Source organism: Glycine soja, chromosome 19 (assembly GCF_004193775.1).
Source record: "Glycine soja cultivar W05 chromosome 19, ASM419377v2, whole genome shotgun sequence".
NCBI lineage: Eukaryota > Viridiplantae > Streptophyta > Magnoliopsida > Fabales > Fabaceae > Glycine > Glycine soja.
In genome coordinates, this window is record NC_041020.1 from 41,914,833 (window position 1) to 41,942,351 (window position 27,519).

Consider the following 27,519-nt stretch of genomic DNA (forward strand, 5'->3'; position numbering starts at 1 on the left):
TATTACCACATTTAAATGTCATTTTCCTCGTTGATGATGTTTCTTTTGACGCTTTAAATAGTCTGGCCAAAAATAGCACACCTGCAATGTGGTGTGGGGGGTTGGTAATTTTGCATGGAGAAGTCCTCTTTCTTAAGTAAATAAAGTTAAAAAGAAGGCAAAAGAAAAATAAAAAGTGGGGTTGTGATAGAAGAAACAAAAAAATGTCCTTATACCTTTTTTGTACAATGAAGTATAGCCTATAGGTTGTAATAGGTCGCGCTTTGTCATTCTGGTCCAAAAGGGTAGCCAAAATTGACTTGTAAAGTAAACTCATTAGATGGAAAAAAATTAAAAAAAAAATAAAGGGTCATTCTTTCTCTTGAAAACACCAACAAAGCACATTTGAATGACAATTGAGATCGAAAGGGAGCAATTATTAGTGAGAAAATGAGGCAATAGGAATAAAGGTTGTGTCTTTTGTCAGAAATTATTATGAAGGACAGAACAAAATACTCCCACCAAAAGCAAAGGCTGTTGTGGTTTGTCATAGCCTTTCAGAAAATGATGAGATTATGTTCATACTACTCCTCATGGGCAGAAAATTTTGAAGAAAAAAAAAGCTGAAGGGGGTGATGACGTCTCTAGGCACGCGCATTTTAGCTTAGGTCCCCTTCTGGAACTCAGCTTTTGTGTGTGCTGCAATAGCATTTGTTTGCACTTCCTAACATGTCGGCCTTGGACGTAGCCAACACCTATAACAAGAAGGAACACCATCACTACTCACCTCATTCCACAAAGCCTATACACTCTGACATTTTTCCAGTTGTGTAATTTCAGAGCCGCAGCATCTACATTCTACACCAATGGTCCTAAATAGGGGATTACATATATGGGGGAACAACATTAACTTAATTAACATTGTTTTTGGCCAAGGACTGAACTACTATATACTATGGTGCAAGACTAATTATGATTAAACCAAGCTAAGAGTGTGTTCGGATACACGTTCTATCCATGTTCAATAGGAAAACATTCCAATGCACAAACAGAAAAGCTACCAGCGATGTATTGAGTTTAATGAGTTTAGTTGGATGCATCTGTAATCAAAACACACCCTAAGTGTAATATTCTTCTACTTGGTTCCTGCATCCAAAAACTGACATTTAACCGTAATTTTCTTACAATTAATATCTAATGAACTTTAGTTGAACACACATAATTCTACTTAACACTCACAACTGCAGGAGATTGCCATCAACATTTGAAATTGTATGAAAGTTAACACTTAGTAGCTAGCTATCCGCTTCTTTTGGATTTGAACCAATAATTAGATTCTTTACAAGTTTCAAAGCGTTGTCAATGAGTTGATTTGTTATATAACGGCCTCGGTCTGTCGAACATTCTCCGAGGAAACATCATTTTACATCCTTGTAAATTCTTTCAAGTGTCCTATCATTTCTAGCTAGTAAGCTTTAAAGGAAAATCAGTAACATCTGCCCCACTTTGGATGCATAAGGTTGATGAAAGACAAAAAAGAAAGAGAACTCATTAAAAATAACAGAATGCTACAAAATGTGATTTATGCTTGCTTCGTTCACTTCTGATATTCTCTACAAGTCTTTATCTAAGCTTCAGCGAAGATATGTCTCTTGTGTTGTGAGAGTGAGTCCTTCAAATTCTCCCATTCTAAAGTCTTCATTTAATACACGAAGAACATAATACGTTATTGTTTTTTATGTGTCTACTTTTACGTAGGAGAGAGAAAAGACATGTACCCTTTCTTTTTCAAAAAGGTTCTAACACTCTTTGAAACATGTTAGCCTTCTTTTGTCATTCCTACTTCATTCTTCATGTCTCGGACCTTGATATGAGACTTGCTTTTGATTAAAAGATGTATTTATATACTAAGAAAATCTTACTTTATATTAAATACTTGAAAGAGAAATGCTACCTACATATTTTTTAACATGGTGTTTTGAATATACTCTTGATTAAAATTTATTAAAAATCATAAATATGTGTGAACTTTATCTTCAATTTAATGACTATTTCTTAATTTTATAATTTTGAATAAGTTTCAATATGAGAGTGTGTATTAGGAGGAACGTATTATTAACACTTCTCATACTTTAAATTTAAACGTTAGTGCATATTCGAAAAATAAAAAAGAATGAAAAGTGTAATGTTATATAGGAAAGAATATAAGATCAATAAACCTTAGCATTTGAACTTTATAGGATAAAGCTTAGGCACATGTACATTTATGAGTTGAGAAAACTTAGTTAGACATAAAAGATAAATGTAAGTTTTCTTTAATAAACGTTGGACGAAAACAATGCATTGGACGCTGGCTTTTCAAGAAAGCATGGGACGCAATATTTTTAATATAATGCTTTGGATGCTAAGTTATTACGAAAGCTTTGGACCCATGTCCAATTTAGTGTGTTGGACACTTCTAATTTAAACTCTCTTTTTTGTATAAGATAGAACGAATTATACCTATATAGGCATTAGACTCATATTTTTCCTACAAAGCTTGATAGACCTCATTAGTTTATTAAAATTTAATATTCTTTGTTATCATTAAAATTACGAGATTTTTAGGAGTTAGAAATTCTTCACGTATTTGGTTCCAACAAAACAGGGTGAGTCAAACTATCATTAATACTCTAGTTTAGTTTACCTAAAAAGGTGGATTAAAAAATTAGCCCAATTGGCCCTCACATGTTTTATCACTCCTAATTTTAGAAGTCTTTTTTTTTTTTTTGTATTTTTAGGTGAAATTTTCTATTCTAAATTTGACATGGTGACACTTGTGCTAAAAAGTTTTAATAATGGTCACATTTCTTTTTAATAATAGACGTGTATAAAATATAAATGACATGTATATAATAAGTAAGCAATCTCTAGGATACTTGAAATACTTGGATTCTTCAACTATGTAATTAAAATTCTTGGATTGGATGTTCAAACGCTCCAATCACATTCTGAGACACTATTTAATTTTTATAAAACTAATTGAGGATTCTATACACGTTATAAATGTACCAGCTTTATATCTATCAAAATTTTGTAGTATGAAGTATCTTAACAGTAAATACCAAATACTAATAAACCGTTAACCATGAAGTCCCTTAAGGGATTGAATGATCTTAAAAGTTAAAAGCATTGGATTCAACTCGATTGCTTTGCTTAAGGTTACATGTTGTAGACAGAGTAGTACAATTATGGCACCCTCCAAACGTGGCCCAAGTCATTCAGCTGTCTCGCATTATCTTTTTGTCTCATGCCTATAATTATGTCCGCTCTCATCTTAGATTTCTCCATGCATGTAACCTTTGGGATGAGAGCAAATAATAAGAAAAATATTAAATAGAGACCGAGAAAAATGATAGATGTTGATAAAATATTTAAAATGAAAGATAATATGTGGATATTACTCCGCTAGATTCCTTTCTCCTCAATATCTATGACATCATACTCTCAAATCCTCAAATATTATTGTCACGTGAATCAATCACTAATAGCTCGATGATACCGTCAACATTGATTCAAAAGAAACATCTGAACCTTTTCTTTAATTTGTTGAATAAAAGAAACATATGAACCATGCTTTGTTATACGAAGGGATTATATTTTAATTAATAAATAATAACAAGATGTGTGAGAGGAGAATCATCCCATGTTAGTTTTCTATTCGTATGAACTCACTGACACTAATTTTGTACATATATTATATCTATACGTTGTTAAGAGACAAATCCAAGTGGTGCCCAGTGTGAAAATATTGTGGAAATCCCGGACATGTAGAATATGATTGGTTTTCTATTCGGGTGTTTTAAATTTAACTTTTGAGAATAAATTCAGTTTAAAAGTATGTTGAATATTAAAACTTTAGTATTATGTAAAAACATTTTTATAGAAGTAAGACATGAATTACTATTGAAATAAACTTAAGTTCAACAAAAAAAAAAACAAATTTTAATTAAACATGCATTGTATGTCCAGTTCATAATTATGCTTTGTGTAAAACATGCTTGGGTCTATGTAAAATTTTAATTTCGTCTTTGTAATTTTTTTTTTATTAATTTGGTTTCTAAAAGGTAAAATATATTTTTATTGATCTTTAGTGGTAACTCTATTCGAAAGTAATCTAGGTAATTAAGAAATTTACATGTTGTGTATTTTGATTATAAATAAATTAAATAATTTGAGATGGTTAAAATATTTTAAAATGAATTAAACAATATATGGTGGTGACTAAGCACTCTCCAAAGTTATAATTTTTGTTCACTTCCTAGGCTATTTTTCTTGTACTTTTGATAAGATTAGGCGGGAAGATAAAACAACAATAAATTTTGGAATTTTTTAAGTGTGTTTGAAAAGATAAAGAAAAAATAATTAAGTCCGTAAGTTATGTCACAAAATTATTTAACGAATTTATTATTGATGACCAACTAAAATATGTTTTATTTTTATAAAAAATAAATTAATACGAAAATTTTTAAAGAGAACCAAATTAATATTTTTCAAATTATAGAGGAAGGGAAACATATTTTACTCTTATTCATTTGTTTTACTCTACTAATCAATTCCAAGACATTAAAATTAATTTGGGTGGAATTAAGTACTGTGTTTGCTAATTTGTTTGGATAATTGTTGCAACATAGAAAATTAATTTTGTGACAGATAAAATTGATTCTCAAATGTGAACATTTTGAACTTTCTTATTATTAGGTAGAATTAATTTTGAGTGCGATCAGCTATAGTTTATTTGTGCTTTAAAGTAATTATGTTTTTCCAATAAATAAAGTCAATTTTTCCAATTTCACTAATAAAATATTATATCCAAATATAAATTAGTCCGCATAATAAGGATATGTACAAGAATAGAGGTTCCTCGTTTGAATCCTGTGCAAAAATATTTGTTGGGTAGGAATGAATTGGTACAAATCTGAACAAGATTGCTTAGAAATAAATAAGTGAATATATTAAAACGAAAACAAGATTACATGAGATATTGTAGAATTTACTAAAAATAATTAAGCAACTAAAATATAATTATACAATTGTCCTGTGTATGGTAACGCGTTTCAGGCATGAAACGTGGATCCTCAAAGCAAAAAATAATTGTTTCTGCAGCGTTTTAGACATGAATATTGATTCAACCTGGATGTCAAATGCGAAAATAATTAAACATGCACTTAGTATTTGTTTGATTTCACGCCGCATAATTAATCTTGGATCCAAAATTAATTTTAAATAAATTTGTGCATATTTAATTATTTAATTTCACTACAGGAGATTTTAAAATTAATTTGAATTAAAATCAATTTCAAAATGCAGTTGTATTCTTAGCAATAGTGGCAGTAAAGTAAAGCAGGTGGATAAATATAATTAAGCATTAATGCTTGACGACAAAAAGTACTTGACAGGGTGAGTTTTGACCATTCCTTAGCCCACTTTAACGTTTGCTGACACATTTAAACATTCTCCAAAGTGTTACTATATATTGATGCTGCCAAACCCAAAAACACAATAATAATTATAGTAATAGTTAGTTCACCAGACAGACACATGGAACCAAAGTGCACCATAAACTGTCGCCGGCCGGAGTTCGTTCCGACCCCTCTGCCGGAGAGTCCTCGTGTGCCCATGGAGTTTCTGTCACGCTCATGGAGTGCCTCAGCTCTTGAGGTCTCAAAAGCTCTTGCACCTCACTCTTCTTACAACAACTCCTCTTCCATTCCAGAACAAACTTCTGCTTCTGCTCCCAACCACAACAACAACCCTTTTTCTGAGGACTTGTCAACCATCTCTTCTAAGAATCAGTTCTCTTTTGCTTCCTCTGCCACCTCCCAGCTCGTCCTTGAACGCATTATGTCACAGTCCGCAAGAGAGGTGCTTTTAAATGTTATACGAAGCTTGCTAGTTTTTACGTACATACATACATTGTTTTTAATCTTGATGTCAACGATTTGGGGTTTTGAAGTTTGTTTTATTGTTGACTATGTAACAGGAAGTGTCTCCATTAACTTCTGGAAGATTATCTCACAGCAGCGAGCCTTTGAATGGTGGTGGTTCCTTAACCGGAACAGATAGCCCTCCGATTTCACCTTCAGATGAATTTGACGATGTTGTTAAGGTATCATCATCTCTCACACTCTCTCTCAGTCTTTCCCCTTCTTTTTTTTTCTTTTCATTTTTCGAGTGGGGTGGGCCCCAATGGAGCCAGTTGCTTCCACTCTCACAGGTGCAATTTGTTTGAGTAAACTCTCCCTTTGGTTTATCTACTTTTCTTTTTAAGAATATCAATTTAGTAAATTAAATTCCTTTTATTTTTTTTAATATGGAGAATAGTGCATTTGTTTTGTCCTCTCTGATTAGTCTTACAATCTTACAATACAAGACATGGAAGAAGATTCTCTTCTTAAAAGACACAGAAAAGTAATATTAAAGAATCTAAAAAAATTTTGCAAAGACAGATTTGAGGGCCCCATCTGTATCCCTATAGAGTGGGGATTCAGTGCTGTTTATAGCTTATGCAGCTCCTTTGGTTTGTGTGTGTGGATGCATGGAAGAAAGGTCTCTGTTCATAAAAATGCTAGTAATTCGTTGGAACTTGGTGCTTTCGGCTCGAGGGGAGAGTTTAATGAATTTGGATCAACTTTATCTTCCCCCACTCTGCACGGAAAATGGAGTGTGAAAAGAAAGGGAAAAAATGGGAACTGGAGTTGTGAAGATGAATTAATGAGGGCCATGTCTCAATGAAATTTTACATTTTGAAACCAGCAAAGTGCTGAATGCTGAGGTGTGTAATGTTGCAAATTACTGATTAAAGGTGTTAAATGTTAATGATGTTATGTGTTCAAGTCAACTTGCCCGATTTGTTGATTCTGTTTGCTTCACAACAGGACAAAGATATTGCCTGAACACTGCTCTTTCTCTCTACATTCACGCTAACAATTTCACCTTTTAGTCTTAGTAGGCAAAGTGTTGCTGATTTAGCCTTAGAAAGAACAAGAACGGAAAAGAGTCTTGGTTTTGTTTATGTAAGTTGGAGATACTAATAGGATGTGTTGTCGTACCTTTTGGTTTTGTTTGTTTTTCTTCACCGCTGAAACCAATCAATGAAAACTAACATAATGTGGCGAGGAAAAGACGTGTGCCAGTGATTCGAGAGACAGCCTTGAATGTTGTCAGCAGTCCCATGACATGTTTTCTTGAAATGAAAGAGGAAACAGCTCTATGATGTTAAACCAATACAAGTACACAACATGACAAACTTACATGTTTTTTCTGTCTAAAAAAGGAAAATCAAAACAAGCTGAACTTGAAATTACTAGGGTTAAAGTGTGTTTTGACTTAGGTTAAATGGACATGAATTTCCATGCACATTTTTTGAAAAGAATTCAGAACTTTTGATTCAACAGCCGTTTGAGGCCTCCCAATAAAACTCAAAGTAATGCTTATGGTTTAAACATCATTAATCCTTATGAATGTGGATGCAGTTTTTTCGGGCAAACAATTCCATTCACCCATTATTCAATGGTGGAAGAGCCAGTGCAACTATTGGCAATGGCACGGCTTGCTCAGGACCTAAAACTGTTGGAAGATGGTTGAAGGACCGAAGAGAAAAGAAGAAAGAAGAAAACAGAACCCACAATGCTCAGTTGCATGCTACTATATCAGTGGCTGCAGTGGCTGCTGCTGTAGCAGCCATTGCGGCTGCAACAGCAGGCTCATCTGCACCAAGCAAGGATGAGAAGATGGCAAAGACTGACACGGCTGTTGCTTCTGCAGCAACATTGGTTGCTGCACAGTGTGTGGAGGCTGCTGAAGCAATGGGGGCTGAGCGTGATCACCTTGCTTCTGTGGTTAGCTCTGCTGTGAATGTCCGTTCTCATGATGATATCACTACTCTTACTGCTGCAGCTGCCACAGGTAGAGTTTTTGCACTCATTAAGCATCCATTTCTTGTAATAGTGGATAAATTTTCAAAACAAGAAATCATTATGGTCATTAGGTTCTACTTTTACAACAGTTGGAAGATGTTTGCAAAAGGTTGCGAGACTTAACCATACAGAATGACTAATTAAGCTGTTTCAACTGTCAAGAATCAACCAGAGTCTAAACTCTAATGCTTCATAGTTAATTAGTCCCTTGGTACCATAAGTATAAGATGTGTGTCATGTTCATGTTTTGGTTTCCTTTATGTATTTATTGTCTTTCATATGCAGCTCTAAGAGGGGCAGCAACCTTGAAAGCAAGAGCTTTGAAGGAGGTATGGAATATTGCCACTGTGACACCACTAGAAAGAGGCATAGGGGGAATTGGACTATGTGGTAAAAGTATTAACAGTAATACCAGTAATACCAGCAATACCAGCACTAGTGATAGTGGGGAAATTTTCAAAGGAGAAAATTTTCCAGGGTCCTGCAGCCAAGATCTACTTGCTAAGGGCAGTGAATTACTCAAGCGCACCCGTAAAGGTAATAACAATCACAAATGCTACTATTAGCAGCACTATCTCAGTCATTTTCTTATTTGCAAAAATGATTAAACTGCATTTTTGTTGTAAATGCAGGTGATCTTCACTGGAAAATAGTGTCTGTTTATATACATCGAACGGGCCAGGTAAATTTTTGTTTTAAGAATTCACAGCAGATGGAGTTGTATTAATGTTCATTCAATTCAATCACAAGGCTTGCAAACATTTCAGGTAATGCTAAAAATGAAGAGCAGACATGTTGCAGGAACCATTACCAAAAAGAAAAAGAGTAAGCAGCCATTAGATTACAACTTTGTTTTGCTAGCACAGCACTGAACCAGCCATAAACAATTAACGACTCATAACTTGTGCTCTAAAATTTGCAGATGTTGTGTTAGATATATGCGCGGATTTACCAGCATGGCCAGGAAGACATCTTCTTGATGATGGTGAAAAGCGACGGTACTTTGGATTGAAGACAGATGCAAGAGGGATTGTGGAGTTTGAGTGTCGAAATCAAAGAGAATATGACATTTGGACACAAGGGGTTTCAAGGCTTCTCTCTGTTGTTGCACAAAGACAAAGCAGATATGGAAATTGAACTTAATTTATCTTGTTACTACCAACAGGGTCTAGCTAGCTTTTGCTGAGTACTGAACTCAATTCAAACTATATATGTATTGTGATGTAATTTGCATGTGTTTAGCCTCAAACAAGCATCATTGGCAAGGGCTCAAATGGACTTGGTGACTTCCGCAAAAAAAAAAAAAAAAACAATTTGCCATCTAAACTTGTATAATCGTAGGAATATTTTTTCACCCCATGACAATGCGTGTCAGGTCACCTAGAGCTAAGAATCGTTGCGAAGTTGTCATACGTTGTCATGAATAGCTTATAAATATAAAACGATTCATGTGTTTTCATTCAACAACTTTAGCTTTTTATTGTTTCTTGACTTGGCATTTAAAGGTTTTATCGTCAAGAGTTCGATCTCCTGCTCCCCTTATTAATAAAAATAAAAGATAAGCAACGTAGGAGAACTTCAGATTTTGGATAATTAGTTCACAACAATAATGAGATGTATGTGAACATGCATGCGGAGGACTATTCAAAGACGCAGTACAATTGAGAGCGTGCAGCCAACAGTGAAGAAAATTGCTAGGATTTTCCTCGCTATTACTGTAATCTTAATTGCCTCTGAAATAGTGCTCGGTTGGACTTTTAGATAGTTTGTCAACATCAAATACAGTTCCACACTATATGGAACATCAAATACAATCCAACACTAAACAGAATAGGATGTGTTTCTTTGTGCAGAAAGAGAGTAGAAATTCAGTGCAATGTGGAACTTATATTTTTACACTTTATTTTAATTTAATTTTTTTTATCTCAATCATTTTCTTTCTATTTCTTTCCTTTTTACCGAATGGATATTTGTACCAAAAACCCAATTGTCGTACTTATATTAGCTATCACCTAGGCAAAATAAAGCGAAATAAATCGGTAAAGCATATAACAGTTAACTGGGCCAAAATGAAGAAAGGCATAAAGATGACATGTATATTTGCAATTCAATGCAAAATTCCATCTTTTAATCGACAAGATGACAATTACAAGGAATTACTCAAGAGATAATTTCATAAAGAAGTATCTTTTGACATGACATTCTAGCTCTCCTTAAAGCAAACACATGTACCAAGGCAAGGAATATATGCTACTAGAATTATGTCCTTAGTTAACGGCTCTAAAAATAGTAAGCAGAGAAAGGAAGAGGTTGATGACATCCAAATACAAGGCGACCGAAGCCCATATGTACTGATCGTAGGTGTATCTCTTGATGAGGTTGTTTGTGTCATATATGATGTATCCAGAAAATATGATTGATGCCAGGACCCCATAGATCATCGTAGAAATCCTACCCAGAGGAAACAGAAGCTGCAAGGAAAGGAACAACACATTATAACATAATTACATAAGAGAGGCTAATAGCCCAATAGTATTGTGCATATCAAGTACAAGACTGTTGTTTCCTGCACTTCCAAGTTGCTTCTTGTACATCTTTTTTTTAGCTTCCGGAATGTAAAATTACTCCAGAAAGATTATAAATTTTGGCTTTTATAATGGCCAATCCGAAAGTTAAAAAAAAAAACATTCCAGAAAAGGTGCAGAAAACAACTTGGAAGTGCAGTGCAGGAAGAAACAGCCCAAGCACAAAGGTTTGATGACCCAAATACCTGTATAAAGGCAAAGAGCATAAGAACTAGCAAGGCTCCGAACAAGAATGGGCCCAAAAAGTTGAAATCATGTCCTCTTTTTGCGGCCCAAAAGGTGTACAGAGTCAAGCTGACCACCACTATTGTAGTTAATATCACAGATTCCAGAATAATTCTCCCTGTATCCAGTTTCCAGCTTCATTAGAAAAAAAAATGGCAATTCTCACTCAAAAATGAAACTATTCACCAGCCACCACAAGAGGAAGTAAGAAAAATGCTAACATGTGATGTGACTGCCAAAATTAAAGCTTGTTGTCAATGACTACAGAAATTTAATGCTAGGCTTCCAAATTTTCACTTTGCTGCATGCTTAGGGAGGCTAATAGACCTGCACAGTACCTAATGAGGTGCTTATGGCCTAAACTCATGATGTTCTTGTCATTTTATCTTAATAAAGTTTCCACCTTAAAAAAATAATAAAAAGCAGTGTCATTGATGGTATTAAATTCCAAGACCCTAAGCTAAAGTAACCCAAATGAAATTATAAAAAGGGTTAATAACAAGTTAAGAACAAACAGCCTGCCTGACATCCTCCTCTTCGTACGCCTAAAACATAAAACCAAATAAATATGATTTTTTTTTTTTACATTTAAAAAACATCATAATCATTGGTAAACGTACAAATGAAGCATTTGTTTGTTTGTTTTAAAAATTACAAAACAAATTCTTACACTTTCCCATGAAGCAGAAAAACACACATTCCACTATAAGTATAACTATGTGATTCAGATTTAATCTAAACACAAATTTTGAGCACTTTCATTGATTCAAAACCAATTCTACTAAACTTCAAACCAAACGGTCACGCAATGTATATAAATAGTTCTACTATCCGAATATAAAAAAATTTAACATTTAATTTTGTCTCTTTCTTACTTTTCATTTTTTTCGTATACAAACATCTAAAAAATGCATCCCATAATAAGATACAAATCATAAATGACAAAAACAAATTATCATTAACAAAAGAATACTATAAAAGAAGAGAGAATGTTGACGAGATAGATGTTACCGCTAGTAAAGGCGCAAGTCAATCCAACCGCAAAGGCTAACGTAACGGTGAAAATGAAGAGAAGGATGTAATTCAGAGGGTGTTTCTGGTGGTAATAGTAAAGCGGACACACAGCTGCATGCAAAATTAAAAAAAAGAAGAAGAAGAAGAAAGAATTATAATATTATACAATAAAACATTTATTTTCGGTAACAGACCAAATATTCTTTTGCAATCATAAGGGTAATAAAAAAAAAAAAAAGAAGAAGAAGAAAGAAAGCATTTATTTATTAAGAATAGTAAATTAACGAGCGGGGAAGGTATATACGTACTTATCAATGGAGCAATGAGGAGGACAATGTAAAGAGCAAGGCCTCCGGGGGAGGAAACGAAGAAAAGAGCGATGGGGCGAACGAAGACGACGACGGAGGCGACGGCGATGGTGAGGAGCAACTGAATGGTGAGGATGGTGTAGACCTTGCGAATGAAGGCCCAACGGAGTTGAGGGTTCTCAAGCATGGCGGGGTAGAGTGGCCTGGGATTGGCATTGCCATCCCCACCGCTTTCAACATCTCTTTTCATCAACATGTTTTCTTTCTTTCCTCAGTGCTTAGCCTACGTACGAGTGGAGTCTTATATTCTATTCTCTGTGTTATCTCTTTAATTTGTTTTTTGTAAGAGAAGAGAAGAGATTCTTACCCTTCAATTCAGGAAAGGATAACATGTCTCATATGTGCATTGTCTTCTAGGCCTTTTCTCCTACTCTACTTCTTCCCAGTGCACCTACTCTATCACCTTCTTACCTTATTCCCTGCCGACTCTTTTTTTTCCACGTTATTATTGAGCTTAATGCCACGCATGCCTTTTTCGTGAATACATTTTTTTTAGGATAAAAAATAGTACCTTTTTATTTCTTTAAATATTTTCAAATTTGCTTTTTATATAGGTTTTTCAAAATTATTTGTCTTATTCAAGTATTCTAAGATTATCATAAACAAATTCTTCCTTCAAATATTTGACAATTACATACTCATAATTTAAATTTAAGACTTCTCTTCCACCTGTGTTTTCTCTAGTGTAGTATAAATCTAACAATTTTTTTTAAAAGGTAAAAGTAGCTCTATTTTTTTCTATTCCAACTTGATTTTCCTCAATTAAAAGTTTTTCTTTTGATACAGACATTCTAAATTCCAGTCAAACTTAGTTTGACTAAAATGAACTTAGTTCACTAAGATTCCACCATATGAAATTAAACATGGACTAAATGAACCAACACCCAACCAAGACATTCTTTAACTTGCTTTCCATTCTTTTATTGAATTTCATTTTATTTTTTAAAATCCACCCACATCACCTCAATCTAAACCTAGTCTTTCAGAAAACTTGATTTCGAGAGGTTATTTTCACATCCTCACGTTATTACCATCTAGAAATAATGGAGATATATTTTCCATCGCCGGATGGATCGTGCATGTACAGTCATGCAACAAGACATGGAACATCAAATAGAGACAAACACGAAATGCAGGGAAGATCCTTTTCTCTTCTAGGATTTGTCGAGAAACAAATGATAATGGAGGTACGTAGTGCCAAGAAGCAACATAACACGGAAAAAAACGCAAACAGGAGGTACAAAAATAGGTGTACAGAACAATTTGTTCTGCTGTGTTGGACAATTTAGACATATGCATTGTTATAATTGGGAAAACAACAATATTACAAGCCAAAGTGTTTGTGCGAAAAAAAGCCAACAATTATACGAATTTTTTTAGTTATTATTTATGATCACTCAATCACAATAAAGTGTCAATGAATCGTTAAAACATATCACAGCTTAATTGAGCCGAACAAAAGAAAGGTGTCAAGATGGTAAGTGATGTGTTGAAAAATTCCATCTTCAAATCATCAGTCTTATAAGGGTGTCTTTATTTGTGTCCCACCAATAAAAAGTTGTCATGTTATTTAAAATATTCACTTGTATTTTTTGCTTTTTCCCTAATGCCCTTAACAGATCCCATACGATGTTACTTTTTTTTTTTTTTTTCCTATCATCATTCTTATTTTAAATCTGGGCAGTTCTAATGCCGTTATTTTCTTCCATCCTCATCGTCACATACGCCTTACTTGTTTTTTGAAACTTAGTAACATTTGTATATAATTGTTATTGTTAAGATGATCGGTAAGTTTGTATAGATATATTGACATTATTTCCATAAAATTTAGACGGACGTACAATAGCAAATGTATGAATCGGCAGCAATATCAATAATTTAGTTGCGGGAAGATAGATGAATGATACTATACTTAATTGTGATAGTGATTCCTGTAAATATCAACGGTCAACTGTTAATTTTACATCCTTTTAGTTAATTTGTACTTTTGGATTTAGGTTTAATTGTATTTTTTTAGTTAATTATTTTTTTCAAAAGTAAATAAATTTGATTTTTTTCATTAATTTTCTTTCATTTAAAAATCTCAAATTATCATTATTTATTTATTTTAAAAATAAAGTAAATTAAATTAGCTTTAATTTTCTGCAAAAATTTCTCTAATCAAAACATTAATTTCGCCTGATATGAAAAACCTTTAAATTTTCATTTCTTAAGCTTATTTATATATCCTATAAAAAATTCATTAAACTTTCATTCGTTTTCTTCTTTTTTTTTTACTTTTAAACTTTGAAAACTATTTATATACCAAATTTATCATAAATCCTTCAAATATTAAGATAAAAACAATAACTTTTTAAAGTAGAAAATATGGTATTAAACATAATTTTTCTTATTTCTAAAATAAAATGACTTAACTATTTTTTTAAGAGACTCAAATTGCAAAAAAATCTAAGTTAAAATTATCAAAAGTATAATTAATAAAAAATTTGGGAGAAAACAAAAGCAAATTCACCTTCCAAGTAATTAAGCCTAAATCTCGCAGCATGACGGGCAACAATGAGCTAATACCATAATGTTCTCCTTCTCCCTCTGCTTACTGAAAGCCGAGTTCTAGCTTGGAGGGCACAAGAGTGGAAAATATGCTCAAATTTGCTAGTTGTGCTTACTTCTTAATATATATATATATATATATATCCAACTTGCATTGTGCCCTTTTGTTGCATGAAAACTAAAGAACTATATATGATCGCATACATGGACATGTTAATTAGATGATGACACGATATTGGGATGGTTGGGGAAATTATATATCAACGTGTCGTGTCATGCATGCGTAAGAATGGAACAAGAGTCATGGCCTAGGTAGGGACTAAATGAGAAGAAAAATTTGATGGGTGCATGGTTAGATCAATTGTTGCCTTCTTGAGGGCTCATTTTGAACTGCCTGTGGATGTAAATTATAATTAAGTTGAGGATGTACCATCATGAATTCAAGCTAGCTTTGTGCATGCGCTAGGTTTATTCATCAAGGGTATCATTTTTCAAATATGTTTCTCTCAAAATTGTTTAGTTGTAATTATTAACATTAAATTTCAATTTACTGTTTATTTTTATGGAGTTGTGTTCAGATAGTACGTACGTCGTTGCTTTCTGTCTCAGGGTCCAAGGAGACGTACAGCACATTTCTCTCTTAGCAATTAACATTGCTGATTAAATTTATATATAGTGACCACGAAATTTCGACGAGAATGAAACTAATAACAAATTACAACACATTTACTAAATTATTTTATAAAATAACACCATTTACTTGAGTTTTCTTCGCGTAATAATTCTCTGTTGTGTTGCTTCTCCGTTTAACTCAATTTTGGCAATTGTAATTAGTAAGGTTGAGTTCAAATATTGATAAATATGTAATAATAATTATTGATTATAAATATTTTAAGGCAGCACTCTATTCACTCCATATTGTTTACGTGATTTGCGTGCTGGGTTGTGGACTATTTTGATAGGCTGGTGGCTTTCGACAGTTTGTGGTTGAATGGGATTCTCAAATTGCTATTAACTTGCTTAGGAATGGTTGCCCTTCTCATCATCCTTGTCTTAGTCTCTTTCAGATTATTAATCATTTTATTCTCAATGAGGAATCTTGCAGTAGTCTCATGTTTTTAGAGAAGGAAATCAAGTCACAGTAAACTATGGGTTGTCTTTAAACAGGCAAATGAAATAATGAAAATATGGATAAACAATTTATTCTTACTGATGTGAATAACTGAATATACGTAAATATGAACAGCAATGTATCACAACACGGCACAAAAGTGTCAAATCCAGCTCAAATAGATATTCCATCACATTTTTATTATGCTTATCTCATACAGCTAGTAATTATGTGGTTGGTGTTCATCTTTTGCGCGTTATCATCTTCTATTAATTTTAATTGAGATAATGCTATCTATATAAAATTTCTTTTACAACATGTTTAATAATTAAATATATAAGAATAAAAATATAAAATAAGATGAGTGATTAAAGATTTTTTTTTATAAAAAGTATTATAAAACTATGTAATGAATGTAATGTTATTCTTTCTAATAACAGTAGGAAATTTGAAAAATAAAATAAGATAATAAAATTTATTTCCATAATAATAATTGGTTTTCTTTTGTAAAAGTACAATGATTTATTGTATGCATTTGTCATATGCAATTATGCATTTCCAAACCACATCCTAAGATTTATCCTATAAAAAATTATTTCGTAGGAATCACTCTGTTCGAATTCTTTTGAGAAAACAAAAGGTACACGATGTTTACACAAAATTTTCAATATATCATTTCTGGATTACACTATAAATAATAAAATGAAACATTATAATTTCCCACATGCATTTTTTTATTTTTTTTAATTCTTGTTTCAGGCTCCAAGTATAGTTTTTTTATTTCATTGTTTATTTGACTTAATTTGTTTCAAATTTAAAATTAAAATACGTTATAAAACATAGTGAAAAAAGTAAAAAAAAAAAACGTTTAAAACTAAAGTAATTATTATTATTTAAAAAATAATCAACTCTGGTGTCAGCATATTTTCAATTTCAACTCGGAAGGAAAAAGTTTTCAAGTGTGAAGCAACAGTGGCCGTAATTTGTATGCTCTGTCTCCGGGGAAAGGAAAGTGAGATACTCTCTCTATCACCAAACCAAAAGCACAAAAAAAAAGGTTAGTTAAAGTCCCAATTTTTCAATTTGATTTTCCTCTGCAGATTCAATTCACAGTTGAACTCTCTCTATCAATTTCTCAGCAGCTGATTCGGTGAGTTGCATTTTTCTGCTTGAGATCTTTTCGTAGCCATTAATTATGTATGGGGTTTGCTTTGTTTCATTTTATGCTGAACTCAAGAGACTAAGCATATCAGAATAATTAAAATTAAACTTCATTTTATTTTATTGCTTGTTGAATGTTGGTTGGTGCACCAAATCCTTAGCTTGAGATTGATTGTTGTGTTTGTTGGCTGTGGAATGTGCACCCAGTTTGTGAAGTTTTGATTTTGCAGTAAAAGGGTGTGGTGCTGTTGTGGAGATCCGAGATTTGTTTCGTCTCTTATGCCCCATGAGGAGTTTCTTCCCTGCTGAATCCTGTAAAGAGGCTCACCCAAATGCTTTGAATCCTCAGTCTTGGCTTCATATTGAAAGAGGGAAACTTCCCAAGTTGTCATCACACCCCTCATCTGCCTCAATGTGAGTTTCTATCTCTGAACTCACCCTTTTATTTATTTCAATCTCAAGCTTTGCTTTTTGCCAAATTTTAATTAGGTGTTGTTGTTTTTTGGTGGGGTTGGGGTGTGGCGTTTGTTTTGCTGTCATCTGCTTTAGTGAATCTCTGATCAAGGTCCCACAGCCAGCTATACTGCCTTTCTTTAAGCCTGTTGATTATGTGGAAGTTTTAGCTCGAATCCATGAAGAACTCGAGTCTTGTCCTCCGCAAGAGAGATCAAACTTGTTTTTGTTACAATACCAGGTCTTCAGGGGCCTTGGGGAAGTTAAATTGATGCGTAGAAGCCTCCAGGGAGCTTGGCAGAGAGCTCACACTGTTCATGAGAAGATTATATTTGGGGCATGGCTGAAATATGAGAAGCAAGAGGAAGAGCTAATGGCTGACTTGCTTGCAGCTTGTGGTAAATGTGCGAAGGAGTTTGCACCTGTAGATATAGCATTTCATCTTCCATTTGATGTAAATGCAAGTTCTGAGGGGAGAACGACCAATGAGAACCGCATTTCTCAAAATGTTACTTTTACGATTGGAAGTGAAAAGATAGTTTGTGATAGACAAAAAATTTCAGAACTTTCAGCACCATTTCATGCAATGCTCAAGGGGCATTTCAGTGAATCACTCTCTGAGACAATAGATTTGTCAGAAAACAATATCTCTCCCTCAGGTATGAAGGCAATAAGTGATTTCAGTTTGAATGGCAGTTTAATTGAGGTCCCTCCAAATCTTTTGTTGGAGATATTAGTTTTTGCAAACAAGTATTGTTGTGAAAGACTTAAAGATGCTTGTGATAGAAGACTTGCATCCTTAGTTTCCTCCAAAGAAGATGCTGTGGAGCTCATGGAATATGCTCTTGATGAACATTCAAGTGTCCTTGCTGCATCTTGTTTACAAGTCCTTTTGCGTGACCTTCCAAACTGTATGAATGACAATCGGGTGGTGGAGATATTTGTTCATGCTAATAAGCAGCAGCTAGAAGTCATGGTTGGGCCAGGTATATTTGCACTTTTCTGTTTCTTAAGTGAAGTTTCTATGAACCTTAATTCTAGTTCAGACACAACAGCTCATTTCCTGGAACGGTTAGTTGAGTTTGCTGAGAATGGCAAGCAGAGACTTCTAGCTTTACATCAATTGGGATGTGTAAGACTCTTAAGGAAAGAATATGATGAAGCACGTTGTCTTTTTGAAGGGGCTGTAAATGCAGGCCATATGTATTCTGTGGCAGGTTTAGCTAGACTGGACTATATAAAGGGTGACAAGCTGCTATCTTATGGGCAACTTAGCTCAGTCATTTCATCTGTTACTTCACTTGGATGGATGTATCAGGAAAGATCACTATACTGTGACGGTGACAAAAGGTGGGAGGACCTTGAGAAAGCAAGTAATTTGGATCCTACTCTTATATATCCTTACATGTACAGAGCTGCCACTTTAATGAGGACACAGAATGCTCATGCTGCACTAGCAGAAATCAATCGGATTCTTGGGTTCAAACTTTCACTAGAATGCTTGGAAATACGATTTTTTATCCACCTTTCTCTTGAGGACTATAAAGCAGCTCTATGTGATGTTCAAACAATTCTTACTCTGCGTTCAGATTATAGAATGTTTGAGGGGCGTGTTGCTGCATCCCAACTCTGTACTCTTGTGCGTGAGCATGTTGAACGTTGGACAACTGCAGATTGTTGGGCACGATTATATGATTGTTGGTCTGCAGTTGATGATATTGGATCTCTATCTGTTATCTACCAGATGCTTGAATCTGATGCAGCAAAAGGTATTCTATACTTCAGACAGTCATTGCTTCTCCTAAGGTACGTTATGAACTTTTGGAAGTCACTAGGAGTGAGTCAGTGATCAAGGACTTAGTTTTGCAGGAAGTCATACTAGGTCCAAACCTCCATATTGTAACCCCCCTCCCCTTTCCTCAAACAAAATGTTACAGATATTTGGTAACTGTCATTAATTGTTCAAAGCCTTGAACTTAACATACCATCATGTATATTAGGAATCTAACATTGTACTTGGTGTTTTAGGTTCACAATATAGAATCACATTGTAAGTTTCATAGCTAAAGAACAGATCAATGATAGCTACTTTTGATCCACCAGTTACTTTCACTTGAAATTCTGTTCTTTTAGAAGTTGCACATCTGTGAGACCGTGACAATAAACTCTACCACAAAGGATGAAAAATCCACAAAACATAATATTTTTCTTTGAAATACAAGTTACCCCTGTGAAATTGTATCTGGAAAGGGAAAATTCTCTGGCTTCAGGGTCTTTATATTTCTAAATATTGACTGAGTTTTATACAATGACTCTATAAATCTGATCTATTTTATTTATTTGACTTAGGTTGAACTGTCCCGAGGCTGCTATGCGTAGTTTACTGTTAGCTCGGCAACATGCATCAAGTGAGCATGAACGACTTGTATATGAGGGGTGGATCTTATATGATACAGGTCATTATGAGGAAGGGCTCCAGAAAGCTGAAGAGTCTATTGACATCAAAAGATCTTTTGAGGCCTTTTTCCTGAAGGCCTATGCATTGGCTGACTCTAGTATAGATCCATCATGTTCACCAACTGTTATTTCACTTCTGGAAGATGCCTTGAAGTGTCCTTCAGATAATCTGCGCAAAGGTCAGGTATGGTTCTATTGTACTACTTTTGCAAAAATATTTCACTACTTGTTAGGAACTAAGAGAAATGGAAAATTAATAGAAATGAATGTAAAAAAAATGAACAATTTTATTGAGTGATTGAGAATAGGAGAGATCTCTCCAAGGGTTTCCCCTTCGTAAATGATTTTTCCTGACACAAACTATCAGATTCACTTGACGAATCCCTCTAATCTTATTTCTCCTATTTATCAACCAACCCCTCGTAACTAACTAATGGACTAACTAGCTAACAGTTCCCTTATTCCATCCTCTCTATACATCCTAACAATGCCTGCTTTTCATCCCAATTCGCATTTTTTGTCAAAAGACTTCCAATGGACTTCACTATCAACTGAAACCCACTTTGGCTATCTATTAGCACTCCTTTGTCTGAATTTTTTGTTGGGGCCAAATGTGTCGTGGCTGGCCTCAACAGGGTCTGACCTTGCATTGAGCTGGGTGAAGCTCGCCAAGCAAGGGTTGCATGAAACCTGATATTGCATTCTGAAACAAATATCCAATTTGTACCCTTGGGTTTGGGTGGTCTTTGATTGGGGTAGTCTTCAACAACCAGCTTCTCCTTGATCACAGTCACTTTGACCCCCATCAGGTATTTGTGTGGGGCATCTTCGGCATATAACTCCTCTAGAGTAGTGCCTTCATCATCTGAATTTTCACTAATAGCTTCTACAACTCTCAGCTCCTCCTTAACAGAGGTGTCTTCCTCTAGGGCAATTGTGTGTTTGCTGTTTGGTGGTTCTGGAGATGGTGGTGGGCTGACCAGTCTTTTCAAAATCCTTAGTTTGATTGCCACTGCAAGGCACTCCTTCCCTTGGATTCTAGCAAGAAGGTGCTTCTTTTTCTGAAGATATTCCCAAAGCAATTTTTTTTCCAGTCTTTCAAAGAGTCCGTGAGTCTGTTCATGTTTGAGTTCCAGCAGTCACTCAGATTCCAAGCATTTTGGACTATAGAAGTCAATTCAGGGTGGTCAAGTCAAGCTCCAAGAAACTTGAAAAATCCCTGTTTCTGCCTAGTCAAGCCATTGTCCACAAATGATCCGACATATATAGACTGGATGGAGTGCTCCCTTTCCAATGGATGAACTATTTCAATATATTTTTCTCTCATTGATTTTGCTTCATCATTTTTGTTTCTTCTCCACCACAAGGGGGGTGGCTTGTTCGCCAAACCTTCTTTACTTCTGTTCTGGCTCCAAGAATTGCAACAGGGCGCCATCACACTAAAAACTGCTACCGTTTGAGTTCTCCTCCACCCACTTAGTCACATGCTGCATTGAATTCCTTTGTCCATTCACGTGTTCATTCTCAAGATTCTTTGCTTCTTCAGCTACCTTACGCATCATCTGGTTTAACTCTTTTATTACTTATAACATTTTTCTTGATCTCCAAAAACTGATTACTGCGGTCATTGGTTACCTGTTTCCATGACTCTTCTGAACACAAAACTCTACTATGGCCGCTGCTTGGTTCTGGTTTAGTTGCTTTCAATTGACTGCTACAGCATTAGTCAAAGATCAGAAATGCTAGACCTAGACTTCCTAGAATGAAGCTGCAATTCACAATCGCTGGTTTCCTCCTTCAAGAATACCATGGAATTCTCCATTCTTCTCCTCAACAAGGGTATTGTAGTTTCCTTCTCCCCAGAATATGGATCTGACAGTACTTCCCCTTATCCCTGGAATTTGGATCTTGCAGGTTGAACTGATTTGTCAGGAACCAAGAGAGAAATGGAAAATTTGGATCCCTGGAATTACCTTCTTTGCATAATAGTCTAGACCTCTACAATCAGCTATCTTAACCTTGTTGAGAACCAAACCTGTGTGATATCTCTGATGGGAGGAACTGGTAGCAGACAATTAATAAGATCCTCCTGTAAGGAGGGTTTGTTTGTACTTTATGCTGGCCAAACTTTAAATCCTTAGATAGACTATGGAGAACAATGACTATGACCACTTTGTCAATGTGTGATTCTAGTCTTCCTAAAGTTACGAACACTAGGCCTAAGTTGTAATCTTACTTCATTCCAGTTCTGAACATTAGCCTAAAGTTATAAGCATGATTTATTGGAGTTATAGCGGACCAACAACTATGGGTCAATAAACTACCATAATAAGGATACCAATTGATAATCTGCTTCTTGCCATTGCTTCTGCACATCAGCGTCAATCTCCTTGGCCTTCTCAGGTGCTTTGGCCCTGAAATTAAAAAAACACAACATCGTATGTAGCATATCAATCTAAGTAAATTTTACCGTTTGGTTTCTCATGTATTATAGTTTAAATATCTGGGATCAAATTACAAAATGGTGAAGAAATTAATGAGGATGTCAAACACATGATACAAGTAAAATGACTAAAATGGAGAAAGGCATTGAGGGTTATTTGCAATTGCAAAGTACCTACAGAGCTCGAAGGAAGTTTTATCATAGTGCTATTTGTTAAACTATATTCTATGGTAGTGAATGATGAACTTTAAAGGTATAACAAGAAAAAGGTGGAAGTAGCAAAAGGATATTGCAGAAAGTTTTTAAGAGGTTTCATGGGGAAAAAATGTCTCTGAAGTCATTTGGTCTTTAATTGAGTTGAATGACGTCGTGTGACTCGTGTAGCCGGCCTTACCTAGTAAGATAAGATTTCTGTTGTAGTTTCTCATGTGTTTTAGTAGGAGTTCCCAGGAAAGCAAAGTAGATGAAGTTCTTGGAAGAGTCAATGGACATTGGGAGGGCGGTGTATGTTGTGAAGCTGCATATGGAGGTTACTGGTGGTTATTCTAGCAACAGGGAGCAGAGGGATGACATGTTGGAACTCTCAGAGACACTTTTCACCTTCACTTTGCCAAGTGAAGTTGTTTGACCAGGAGATCCAAATTTGATGGTGACTAGAAGTATAAAACATTCAGGGTTCAGGACCAGCGCATGCAAGCTATATTATTGATTTCAACCAGAGCTTTTCTGATGTGAATGACGAGAGAGATATTTTCTAGTCCTCATGAATTTATAATTACGGTATACACAATTTAATCCCTTAGTTTTAACTATCAACTGAACTAAATACGGCAAGCATATAATCTGTTTCCCATTCTACATACAGAATGTATCAACTACTTACAAGGAATATCCAGACATTGTATTGTTGAACTATTTATCATGGATTTCAAATGAAAATGCTTATTGCCCCACTCCCTCTCCCTCTCCCTCTGCTTCTGAATACTGGATTTGTACACCCATGTATTATGGTGGTTGTAAGTTTTGGTCACTCTGTAAAAGTCCAGAAGATGAACTATGAAGCTCTGTTGTTTGAGCTGAACTGATGAACACATAAAAGCAACAAGTTTTTATACTGTTATAAATTTATAATATCCATATATTTCTGCAACTTTGGGCATAATTAGTTTGTATTTTAATGAGCTATAATTCTATTTGATTTTCAGGCACTTAACAATCTTGGAAGTGTTTATGTTGACTGTGGTAAATTGGACTTGGCTGCTGATTGTTATATCAATGCTCTTAAAATCCGACACACCCGAGCTCATCATGGTCTTGCTCGCGTTCATTGTCTGAAAAATGATAAGGCTGCAGCTTATATGGAAATGACCGAACTTATTAAGAAGGCAAAAAACAATGCATCTGCTTATGAGAAGAGGTCTGAGTACTGTGATCGTGAACAAGCAAAGGCAGATCTGGAGATGGTCACTAGATTAGATCCACTTCGGGCCTATCCTTATAGATATCGTGCTGCAGGTAAGTTTTTTACCTAACTGACTTGTGTCCTCATAAATCATAATGTCTAGGGATAGTAAATATGCATAAATCTGGACTTGTTCTGCTAGATTCTATTGAAATTCAACACATTCCATGGCATTGCTTGAGTAGATGTATTCATGTGCATGTGAATAGTTATGTGCTCTTGGGGTTACCAAGTGGTATAAAGCTAAACATGGAATATTTAGCATCTATAAACTATAGACTATAGTCTATACTGTCTGAATTTGATGGCTTAGCTCCTAAATTGTTTAACTGGCCCGTTTTAGGATCCATGTTAAACATTTTCTTTCTCATGTTATTGACAAATATTTTCGTCTTATTTTAAATATATTTCAATCATATTGCAATGTATACCTTTTTTTGGGTAAAAGGCCAATTAATTATTTGTAGAAATATGAATTTAAAGTTTATAGCAAAATATTTCCAGTTTAAGGACAATCAGGGAAACAAGTGGTTGACAATTTTCAGAGAACAGTAAAATGTGTCAATCATATATTGACTTAATTAGCCATCTGTTTCAATTGTTCCAAAAAATGACAATATTTTCGCCCAGAATTCCTAAATTGTTGTTCAAATTTGTGGAGAAAAGAGATTTTGCTGTGGGACTTACTTTCATTTTTTTTTTCCCCTCATGGTCAACTGCATTGTACAAAATGAACGCATGGATGCAAAAGCTATCATTAAACCCTACGCTATTAGAAACTTTGTAGTTAGGGGTGGCAATTCAATTCATTTATCCACTAACTGTCCAATTCATCCATGTACAAATTCAACCAATCCATCCAATTATAAAATAAAAATTAATGGATCCATGTAGCCGACCCCACCTAGTGGGATAAGGCGTTGTTGTTGTTGTTGTTGGTTGGATTGGGTCGCCGTTTATTATTAAATGGATAACGAACCATGTAACATATTTTGTAATCTATTGGGTCAAGTAGTCCAAAGTGCATTGGTTGGGATCTTGGACTCTGCCGCATTTGGATGCAAGAATGTGTTTAAATATTGAACTTTATTTTATAAAAAATATATTTTTGAAAAAATATAATATAATATACTGCAGTTGGATATCCATGTATAAAAAGTGGTTACTGGATGAGTTGGATGGTTTTTTCTCGAGCAATGTATGAATTGGATTATATTTTTTTAACACAATTTTAATGGATCATAAATGAATTAATGGTTTATTTTTTATCAATCCATTATAATTCAATTCAAAATATATCCAATCCATGAATTTGACATCCCTATTTGTAGTTAGTTCTGATGTTAATTTTGCCCATGCCTGAAAAAGTTTGGATCACTACAAGTGTATTAAAAAGGTTATGGGATGTTTGTCTGATTTTTTTTTAAATGTCTTTATTTATTATTTATAATTTGTAGGATTTGGTCAAGGAGCTGCCACACTGCCAATAACCTTGAGTCTGATAATTACCTCTGAAAAATCTTCTCGTTTTATGCTACAAAGATCATGGCTTCAAAATCCACTAGACACCTGCTTGATGATGTGGTTCCCCCATTAAAAAAATACAAGAATATTAGCACTATACTCTCACACAATCTTTCAAATGTAATCTCTACCGACGGTTAAAATTTATTGGAGAAAACAAAATTTCATGAGTTACTAATAAATTCCAGCCAATAATAAAGTGTATTTGAAAAAATATGCTAGAGTGTGTTGCTAGCATTTTGAAAGGAAAAAAAAAAACACAATGATTCTAGTGTTCTTAAGTACTAATAATTACTGTCATGTTGAGTTGTGGTTATTCTTAAGTGGATTGTATTTGTATATTAAATTTTCCAAATTTTAGATATTGTCCATAATTATTGTCATTGTTGATTGGGGTTGCTACTGCCACAGCAAATTTTACTCTTCATTGTGAAATAGTTCTATTGCTGCTAGTAGTGAAATAATAGCGTATGCACTGTGACCAATGAATGAAATCAGAATTTGATCTTATTCTCTTTAGCTTTTATTTGTAGTTTTAGCGGTGTTTTCTTAGGAGTAGTGGTAGAGTAGAATTAGCAGTCTATCATAGTGCTGAAATGTTTGGTATTTGCTGTTGCAGTATTGATGGACAACCACAAGGAAGAGGAAGCCATTGCAGAACTCTCTAGAGCTATTGCGTTTAAAGCTGATTTGCACCTCTTGCATCTACGTGCAGCATTCCATGAACATAAAGAGGACGTCTTAGGTGCGCTAAGAGACTGTCGTGCTGCTCTCTCAGTTGATCCAAACCACCAAGAAATGCTGGAACTTCATAGTCGAGTCAATAGACACGAGCCATGAGCTGAAAACATGGAATTGCACTTTGAAAACTTGGCTGCACTGAAAAAGTTACAGTCATGCATGCCATGAAGAATGGATATTGGAGTGAACCATGCACCATTGCAGCTGCCATCAGCTCAGTCATGAAAATCAAATTTGTAACATAGAAAGTATAGTTAAATTATCATCCTGTCTATAGTAATGAACATGTGAATTTATTACCATTCTTTTGCCCCGGGGGAGTGGTCCCAATTTTGTAATTGTTAATCTTGATTTTTTGGGGTATATTATGAGTGTCAAATGTGTTGTTTATCTCCCCTTTTGTTTCTTGATTAATATGGTGTGCAAGGCAATATATGATGATATTTATTTATTAAGAAGTTTATCCAAGTCTTTATTCACAATTAAAAAACAATTGCAGTAAAACAACAACATTTCTATAAGGAGGTTTAGTCAAGGTGATTGAACTGTGTATACGTAATACCTGTTATCGGAGTTCCATTCCTTCCTTTGAACCAAAACAAAAAAAATTCAAAAGCATTTTCATGAAAAAAGTCGCGTTACTTAAAAAAAACGTTAATAGGATATATCGTTTTTAAGAATTTTAGTGTTTCATAATTAATATCAACCATTACTTTGAAAACCAAAAAGTGCAAATAATTCATCACGCATGGAGTGGTTGCAGTTTATTGATTTTGATTGTGATTGAACCATAGTTCATTCATAATAATTACAGTAACATATAATATATTCAATAATAAAATAATATAAATTATTAAAATCAAGTAAGATAAAATTATAAATTAATATGAAATAAGTATATTATTTAGTTATAAGATAAAAGATAATTTTAATTAAATTAATTAATAAAAATGAATAAAGATAGTTTAAATTTGATGTACAAGGTAAAAATTTACGTTAATTTTAACAAACAAACAAAGATGACAAAGCAACGATAAATGCATGTCTTAGAAACATAAATCCGTTCATTCTGTTATTGGCCAGACCGATTGGCTTGTTCCAATATATATGTTATTTATTTTAAATGTAATTCAAAATTATGCTAGTCACTATATTAACTTTTAATTCAATATATGTTCCATAATATAAGCAAATTGTCTGGATTAGTTTGGGAGCATGTTCCCTAACAGAAAATAGAAACAGAAACTATCGCTTCAGGGGAGAAAGAAAAACAGACCACCAATAACGTACCAAACAAAAAAGAACTACTAATAATAAGTGTGCCAAATTAAAAATAACATGTATGGTGATATAAAAACTAATACTTTCAAGAACATTCATACGGATTAATTTATTTACATAAATAACGTTCAGTAGATTTTTCATGTTACGTGTCGTACATCAGGATATTCTATTCACGCCATCTCCACAATATAATTAATAATACGT

The 27,519-nt window shown here is 34.2% G+C and overlaps 3 protein-coding genes across 10 annotated transcripts; 2 read left to right on the forward strand and 1 right to left on the reverse strand.

Annotated features, from left to right (window-relative positions):
- Positions 1–5,517: 5,517 nt before the first annotated feature.
- LOC114399273 (VAN3-binding protein-like) lies at positions 5,518–9,404 on the forward strand. The gene is made up of 7 exons (XM_028361427.1): positions 5,518–5,883; positions 6,002–6,127; positions 7,494–7,926; positions 8,223–8,474; positions 8,570–8,619; positions 8,705–8,762; positions 8,860–9,404. Exons 1-7 carry the CDS (start codon positions 5,560–5,562, stop codon positions 9,072–9,074), a joined length of 1,458 nt encoding a protein of 485 aa, XP_028217228.1. The 5' UTR covers positions 5,518–5,559; the 3' UTR covers positions 9,075–9,404.
- Positions 9,405–10,007: 603 nt separating this feature from the next.
- Positions 10,008–12,465, reverse strand: LOC114399274 (protein LIFEGUARD 4-like). Its single transcript, XM_028361428.1, has 4 exons — positions 12,070–12,465; positions 11,759–11,872; positions 10,708–10,865; positions 10,008–10,408 (listed from the first exon to the last, which is right to left on the reverse strand). Exons 1-4 carry the CDS (start codon positions 12,323–12,325, stop codon positions 10,205–10,207), a joined length of 732 nt encoding a protein of 243 aa, XP_028217229.1. The 5' UTR covers positions 12,326–12,465; the 3' UTR covers positions 10,008–10,204.
- Positions 12,466–16,714: 4,249 nt separating this feature from the next.
- LOC114399982 (ETO1-like protein 1) lies at positions 16,715–26,494 on the forward strand. 8 transcript variants are annotated; one of them, XR_003663877.1, is made up of 6 exons: positions 16,715–16,847; positions 17,182–17,365; positions 17,501–19,210; positions 19,754–20,045; positions 22,755–23,084; positions 23,510–23,647. XR_003663877.1 is itself a non-coding variant. In XM_028362213.1 (6 exons), the coding sequence occupies exons 1-6, from the start codon at positions 16,778–16,780 to the stop codon at positions 26,128–26,130; spliced, it is 2,787 nt and encodes a 928-aa protein (XP_028218014.1). In that variant the 5' UTR covers positions 16,717–16,777; the 3' UTR covers positions 26,131–26,494. The 8 variants fall into 8 exon arrangements, 7 of the variants coding, with proteins under 7 accessions (XP_028218020.1, XP_028218014.1, XP_028218015.1 ...); XM_028362213.1 differs by lacking the exon at positions 22,755–23,084 and adding an exon at positions 25,910–26,494 and having other exon boundaries at positions 16,717–16,847; positions 23,510–23,819; XM_028362214.1 differs by lacking the exon at positions 22,755–23,084 and adding an exon at positions 25,910–26,494 and having other exon boundaries at positions 16,739–16,847; positions 17,143–17,365; positions 23,510–23,819.
- Positions 26,495–27,519: the final 1,025 nt, after the last annotated feature.